The sequence below is a fragment of the Pinus tabuliformis genome, chromosome 8 (genome assembly GCF_031772625.1).
Source record: "Pinus tabuliformis cultivar Carrire ecotype Pingquan chromosome 8, CPIR1, whole genome shotgun sequence".
Taxonomy (NCBI): domain Eukaryota; kingdom Viridiplantae; phylum Streptophyta; class Pinopsida; order Pinales; family Pinaceae; genus Pinus; species Pinus tabuliformis.
In genome coordinates this window covers 1,759,393,726-1,759,401,337 of record NC_142294.1, presented here as the reverse complement: position 1 = coordinate 1,759,401,337, position 7,612 = coordinate 1,759,393,726, and the positions used below count along the sequence as shown (strand labels likewise).

Below are 7,612 nucleotides of genomic sequence, written 5' to 3'. Positions count from 1 at the left end.
TGCAAAAAAGTAAAACTAAAATCAAATCACAACATTCATAATCCGATTCCTTGCCAGTTAGTCTAAGCTATGGATTTCGGAGGTAACTGTCAATGATATGAGCAAGTTGATATCTAATTGCAGAAAAGTAAAACTAAAATCAAATCACAACATTCATAATCTGATTCCTCGCCAGTTAGTCTAAGCTATGGCTTTCAGAGGTAACCGTCAATGATATGACCAAGTTGATATCTAATTTGCAGAAAAGTAAAACTAAAATCAAATCACAACATTCATATTCCGATTCCTCGCCAGTTAGTCTAAGCTATGGCTTTCGGAGGTAACCGTCAATGATATGAGCAAGTTGATATCTAATTGCAGAAAAATAAAACTAAAATCAAATCACAACATTCATAATCCGATTCCTCGCTAGTTAGTCTAAGCTATGGCTTTCGGAGGTAACCGTCAATGATATGAGGAATTTGATATCTAAACTAACTGACAAAGCAAATGAATAAAACTGAAATCAAAGCATAATTGAAATTGAAAAGCTAAAAAAAACAAAGTCAGCAGAGAGACAAATCTCATGTCACTATTTGATGCAAAAACATGTAAATAAAAACTAATCTACAATCAACCGGTTGAACAAACTTACATGAATTAAAATTGCATGAATGGAAAATCTAATCTATCAAACTTGAAAGCAATCAAATGACATAATGAAATCAAAGCAAAATTACAAAATGAAATCTACTCTACCTTACATTCTAATATGCTCCATGACATCTACTTCACATCTCCTTCCATGTTGAGAACATCAAAGCTTTATTCAAATTCTTCAAGATTACAAAGTACAACAAAGTTCTCCAAAGCTTTCCCTAGCCATCTCACAAGCTAACAAGCTTAAGAACTAACAAGCTCCAAGCTAACCTAAGACTCACAAGCTAAGCTCTAAACTCTAAGCTAACAAATGAAGGAGAAAGATCTCCTATTTATACAAAAAGATGAGAAGCCATCTCATTAATGAGAGTCCATGAATCTCTCCCTCTACCTCTAGAGTCCTAATCAAAATAGGAACTGATAAGACACATGTCTTCTTAGAGTTTCAATACAATTAGGAGATGTGACACATATCTTCATGATCCCATGATTCTTTCCACTCAAATTCGAATTTGGCCTTAGAGTGCCACATAAGGGTCTTCTAGAAGTCTCCTTTTGACCTACACATGTCAACAATCTCAACCCACTTGTTAGGTATAAGCATATGCACATTATTTTCTAATTTTTAACCACAAATTCACTTAAAAAGGCTAAGAATTAATAAAGTTTGGAAAAACATAAATGTGGCCCTATGATAATGAAAGTGGGATGAATGTAGTGACATAGTAGTGAAATGGAGGTGAAATTGAGGTGATATAATGGACATAATAGTGAAAGTGTAATGGAAATGAATGACATTTTCAAGACCCAACAACAGCCACGGTATTTGAGTACCAAATGTATCTCAGAATCCTTGATACCCAACTCTATGCGAAGGATATGAAAAATATTTGTGAACTCTAGCACATCATGGTCCCTTCCCTGTCATAGTGTGGTCGACTTTATTTATTTGTCCTCATAGCTTTTGATAGGGTAGTACTACTCCTTGATGGCATCCCGGAATGAATTCCAAGTGGGTACGACTGAGGAAAGTGAGGCCATATTTTCGTCTTTCTACTCGCAGTAGGTTTCCCACCAGTCCTTGACATGGGGGGCTGCTTTGAGAAGTGAAAAAGTGATCTTTTGTTGGTTGGAAAAATCATGAATAGAAAAATACCCTTCTAGCAGATTTAACCATTTATCTATGGCATCTTTTTCTATCTGAACCTTGAATATGGGGATTTCAAAATTAACTTGTACCTTAAAGGGTGTGGCGTTTCCAGAGTAGCTGTTAGAAGCCAATGCGTCGCCCCTGGGTAGCTGCTGAAGGATCTGGGAAAAGTTTTCCATCATCACATTCCTTTGTCACTCGAGGGCTTCTTCAAGCAAGATTTTGATAGGATCTCCTATCTCCTCATCTTTCTTATCTTCCACCATGAGAGGCCGTCGGGATTTGCGAGGCTTGTCTTGCAAATGTTCGACTAGTTCAAGCCCTAACTCCTTATATCCCGACATCATAGGGGACATGCAAAGAAAAACAGATAAAAAGTAGACCCCTTTGATACCATTGATCCGGATTTAAACGAGAATGCAAAAAGTTATAGAGATAACCATAAACACAGAGATGAAGCGGAAATAATACTTCATCTCATTACTGTAATATACTGCAATATGCTTACAAACAGAAATGGAAATAAACTAGCTAGGGTGATGGTAGCTTATCTCTGAGAAGAGATGTGGCAGCTACATGCCTCTGAACTGTGTTACAATGAGGATAGAAGGCCTATTTATTGTTGAGAAACAATGGAAAACCCTAAACTTCCAAAAACCTAACCCTAGGAGATGAAACACCAAACTGTGGGCCTCATTGGGTAAATTGGTACATCAACTTCATGGGGTCGTAACTTTGGCATACGATCTTCGTTTGATGCGTACAATATCTCGTTAGAAAGATATTTCTAGGGACTAAAACTTTTGGATGATCAACATCAATCCATGGACCCATGTTGCTCCTAGTTTTCCCAAGCAATCATCTCCAAGTTTCCCTCACCCTTTTGGTATTTTTGGCTTCTTTAAGCTTGTTTTCAAGCTACTTAACCTTGACATTGGTGATCATGTTTTGAGCTTGGTAGTGGTGTGCCATATGTCTGAGAAACTGATTATATCTGTTTTCCTTCTCAGGGAGCTTCTCCAAGTGTTTGTTCCCCCTGTTGAGCCAATACTCCTTGTCTTTATTGACCTCAAGAGAAATCCTATCCTCTAGGTCTAGGTCTTAGTTCAATAGAATGTGCTTTTCCTCTTCTTGCAAAGCTTTCTTGAGGCCTCTTGTTCTTGGTGTTTTCCTTTTTCCTCTCCCCTTTGACGCTTCAGGCTTGCTTGACTCCATGATCTATTTGCCTTTGCATACCTGCTGCAATAACTTGGCTTGTTCTTTTTCCATGATCAATTCCTTTGCTTTGAGCTGACTATTCTCCTGTTCAAGGAATGAAATGACATATTTTACTCTTTCTATATTGATTGTTAGCTCCTTGAATTGATAGTCCTTCTCTCTGATTGTTTGTTTCATGATTGAAGTCCGAACTTACGCCTCTAAACTAATAAGCTCAAACTCATGCTCAACTGTGCCTTTCTCTTTTCATGCCGGTTCCTTCTTTGTTGATGAAGAAGGCTTGGCCCCTTTCTCTCTGTGAGAAGAAAACACAAGCCTCTTTTTCATCTCTGGTATGTTTTGGTCACCTTAGGTCTAGGTGCCTTGGGAACATCCTCTGATTTGGTTGATAACCCTACTTCCATAGGCTGTGCTGATGTGTCTTGGTGATGGCTTGGTGAAGCAATCTCATTTCATTTTTGAAAGCCTAGATGATAGGAAAAGGGAAAAAGCAGTGACATGTGAGTGGAAAATGAAGTGATGTGAAGGTGGAGTTTGAAAAAATGGTAAAGGAGGTTTGAAAGAGGTGGAAATGAAATTTGGAGAGCTGATGAAAATGAGTGGAAGAGAAACGAAGGAACAATGTGATTGTAAAAGGGAAAAACAGAGTTTTTAGGGAAAGTGCCCAAAACCCCTAGGAATGAACTAGGGTTTTAGTCTTAGTGAGGTAAATTTATGTTTTGAGGTTTATTGAGTGGTTTACATGTCATATCAAACATATAAAGGTGTAGGGTAAGATTTTACATGCTAAAAATCAAGAAAGGAAAATGGCCATCATCAACCCTATCATTTTTGCATGAGAAATTCACTGAAAAACCCTAATTGAAGAAAGCTTTGGCATGAATTGATTTTTCAAATTAAAAAGGTAAGTAAGGTGGTGTATTTACTTGTAGCTTAGCATAGGACTGAAATAAAACAAGTGAGAAAGCTTAAAAATTGAGTTTGGGTGAGTTTCAGGCAATTTTAGCTACTGTGGCACAAGTGCAGCGCCAAGTCTCCAAGCGCAACACAGTCTTCCTAAGTGCAACACTGGTATTACAAACTGCTTTTGGCGGCCTTAAATTTCTCCTAATTGAGAGCTTGATAGCTCGTTGTAAATCTCTTGAAGTATGTTATAAGATAAACTCCTCAAGCATTTAATTTGGACACTCCATTAGGTAGAAACATTGATTTTCTCAAGGTCACTCCAAAACCCAGGGTGTCTCTGACAAAAGAGAAACTCCAACTTGAAGAGAACTTTTGGATGCCTTCCACTAATCCAAATAATGATCTAAGGTACCATTGGAAATCTTAGGATGTCTGCTACACAATAGAGTCCTTAAGCACTGCCAACACCTGCTCCAAACCCCTGAAAAACTGTTTTGAAGTCAAGCTATCGAGAAGTGCGGAAACTCTCTCGTAGCATGTGTATTTTGAAAATTTGTTTCAAATCATAAAACCTGTGCATAAAATGAAGGAGGTTTTTTTTCCTTGGACTATAATGGACAAAAAACTCTTTCACGTTTGTAAAATTCTTCTCCATTTGGTCGGAAACATATTTTTAAGAAAACATGTCCCTATGAGAAATGATGAGGTGAGATAGTGTACTGCAACATTGTCTTATTTGAAATAAAACATTACCTTTACCTTAATTTTTCTTTCCCTAAGATGCTAACTCCCTTTACCCACTTAATCATGTGATGGACATGTTTTGGGTAACATATGGTGTCGTGATGACACATGGAGTGAAACCCTAGACCATGACCTAAAATGAGGAATTTAACCATTTCATGACCCAAGACACTTAAATGAAGATATGATACCTCGAAGAAGAAAATGAACATGATGAGTGATGAAGACCATGAGTAAGTGAAGGGAGCAACAATGACCTAGACACAACAACCAATGACCAAAATTTTATTTGAAGATTCATTGAAATGATAAAAAATTGACTTCACACCCTAACAACACCTTGTAAGAGAATATTTGATCACTGGTGACAGGCTGAACTGACTGACACTAATAGCGCGGAAGCTACAACTCATAGAAAACTTATCGCACTCGCTTCTTAACCTGAAATTGCCCCTCATACATCCTTGTCAAAGATCTCGTAGTCCCTTAGGTGGCTGAAACTGATCTCTGGTAATCATGAGAAAAACCATATCTCCCACACTGAAGTGTGCATCCCGCCTATCCTTATTTGCCCATTTCTTCATCCTCCTTGTAGCTTCGTGCAAGCGCAACTGTGCCAACTCCAAGGTCTCATCCCATGCCTTCATAAACTTCTTCACATGAGGACTCCTCAAGAAACCTCTCGTCAATACAGTGTGAGGAGCAATTGGGAACTGTCCATTCACCAAATCAAATGGACTATACCCTGTCGCGGAACTCTTCTGCATGTTGTAGCTAAACTGAGCTACATCTAAGAGTTCAGGCCAATTCTTCTGATCAACTGTCACATAATGTCTCAAGTAGTCCTCCAGCAATGCATTGATTCGCTCAGTCTGCCCATCTGTTTGCGGATGGTAACTCGAACTCATCAACAACTCTGTCCCAACTATCTTGAACAATATGGTCCAAAATTTGCCTTTAAATTGTGGATCTCGGTCCGAAACAATGTTCAATGGCATCCCCCAATACTTCACTATGTTCTTGAAGAACAACTCCGTAGTATTCTCGACTCCACAAGGTATCTTCGTTGGAATGAAGACAACATACTTGGAAAAACGATCAACCATGACCATAATTCCATTGTACCCCTGCACCTACGGTAACTGAGTGATGAAGTCCATCGAGACACTCATCCATGGTCTCTTTAGAATTTGTAAAGGCTGCAACAACCCTCCCTGCCTCTGGGTGTCTGATTTTTGCTGCTGAAAAATAATACATGTGTTCACATACTCCTCTACATCCTCCCTCATCTTCTCCCAAAAGAATCCTCTCTCCAATAATGCCAAAGAATGACATTTCCCTGGGTGGCCAACCCATGGAGAATCATGGCACTCCTTCAAAAGGTGTCTCCTAAGTCCAGATGTATTTGGAACATAGAGTCGGTTCCCAAAGAATAAGAGTCCATCTCGGAGAAAAAACTTCCATGTCTTCCCCTCCTTTATCTACTTCACAATATTCTGTGCCTGAGTATCAGTCTCAATGCTTTGCTTGAGCTTATTTTGCATCTCTTCTATCATCTGTACTTGACTCCTACTTCGTGCTGCATGGTCTTCCTCCCCCTCCAATGCTACTAGCTGTCCCTTCCTACTAAGGGCATCTACAAATCCATTGAGTCTACTCGGCCTGTACTCAATAGTCATGTCGAACTTTGCCAAGAAGTCCTTCCAATGAGCTTGCTTCACTGACAGCTTTGGTTGTGATCCAAAATAACTCGTTGCAACATTGTCAGTCTTGAAAACAAAAGTCTTCCCAATCAATTAATGCCTCTATACCTACAAACAGTGGATGATCGCAGTCATCTCCTTCTCATGAACCAGATACCTCCATTCTCTATCCTGCAACTTCCAACTCTCATACGCCACTGGATGCTCATCCTGCATAATAACTCCTCCTATTGAAAAATATGAAGCATCTATGTGTACCTCAAACGGTTGCTTAAACTCAGGTAACTTCAGTATCGGTGCTGAAACCATCCTCTTCTTCAAGTCATCAAATGCCATTTGACATTTCTCCGTCCAATCCCATCGCTTGTCCTTCTTCAAAAGGTCTGTCAGTGACGAGGTCACTTTGGAGTACCCCTCTAGAAAATTCTGTTGGTAGTTGGTCATTCCCAAAAACACCCTCATATCATGGACATTCTTTGGTTCAACCCAATCCTCTATTGCCTTCACCGTGTTCGGCTCCATCCGTATGTACCCTTGACCCACAATGTGTCCAAGGAACAGAATCTCGGTCTGGGAAAACATACACTTTGACTTCTTCAAGTACAACTGACTCTTCTTCAGTGCCTCAAACACCAGAGCTTCTTATGATCCTCAAAGTTATCACTATAAACCACAATGTCATCCAAGTATACTACTACGAATGAATCCAAGTATGGATGTAGTACATCATTCATCAAAGTGAAAAACATAGTAAGAGCATTGAAAAACCCGAATGGCATACCAAGGAATTAAAAGCTTTCATACCTTGTTACAATCGCAGTCTTCTTCTCATCTCCTTTCGCTATCCTGATAGTACCCATGCCTTAAAATCTAGCTTGGAAAACTCTCGGGCTTTCGCAAGCTTATCGAAGAAATCTGCAGCTAATGGCAAAGGATACTTGTTCTTTATCATTTGCTTGTTGAGAGCACGATAATCACAACACATCCGTAACTCATTCGTATCTTTCTTTCACTGGAATAATACTGGAGCTCCATAGGGGGACCTTGAAGGTCTTATGAAACCTGCATCAGTTAACTCCTTTGAGTGTTGTTTCAATTCCTCCAACTCCAGTCCTGACAATCAATAAGGAGCTTTGGCCAAAGGTTGCTTCCCTGGCTCTAGCTCAATGCTATGGTCCATCGCACGCCTTAGTGGAAGTTTATTTGGTAGCTCATTGGGCATCAAATCTGCATACTTGGCTAGCACCTCAGG

At 39.4% G+C, this 7,612-nt stretch overlaps 1 protein-coding gene across 1 annotated transcript; it reads right to left on the bottom strand.

Moving 5' to 3' along the window:
• Positions 1–6,138: 6,138 nt before the first annotated feature.
• On the bottom strand, positions 6,139–7,345 carry LOC149243165 (uncharacterized). Its single transcript, XM_089371141.1, has 2 exons — positions 7,217–7,345; positions 6,139–6,426 (listed from the first exon to the last, which is right to left on the bottom strand). The coding sequence occupies exons 1-2, from the start codon at positions 7,343–7,345 to the stop codon at positions 6,139–6,141; spliced, it is 417 nt and encodes a 138-aa protein (XP_089227267.1).
• Positions 7,346–7,612: the final 267 nt, after the last annotated feature.

Coding starts and splice junctions, on each gene's coding strand:
- LOC149243165 (XM_089371141.1), bottom strand. CDS start 7,345: ATGTGTTGTGATTATCGTGCTCTCAACAAGCAAATGATAAAGAACAAG. Junction 6,427..7,216: donor AGCTAGATTTTAAGGCATGG/GTACTATCAGGA, acceptor TTTGTTTTCAAG/ACTGACAATGTTGCAACGAG.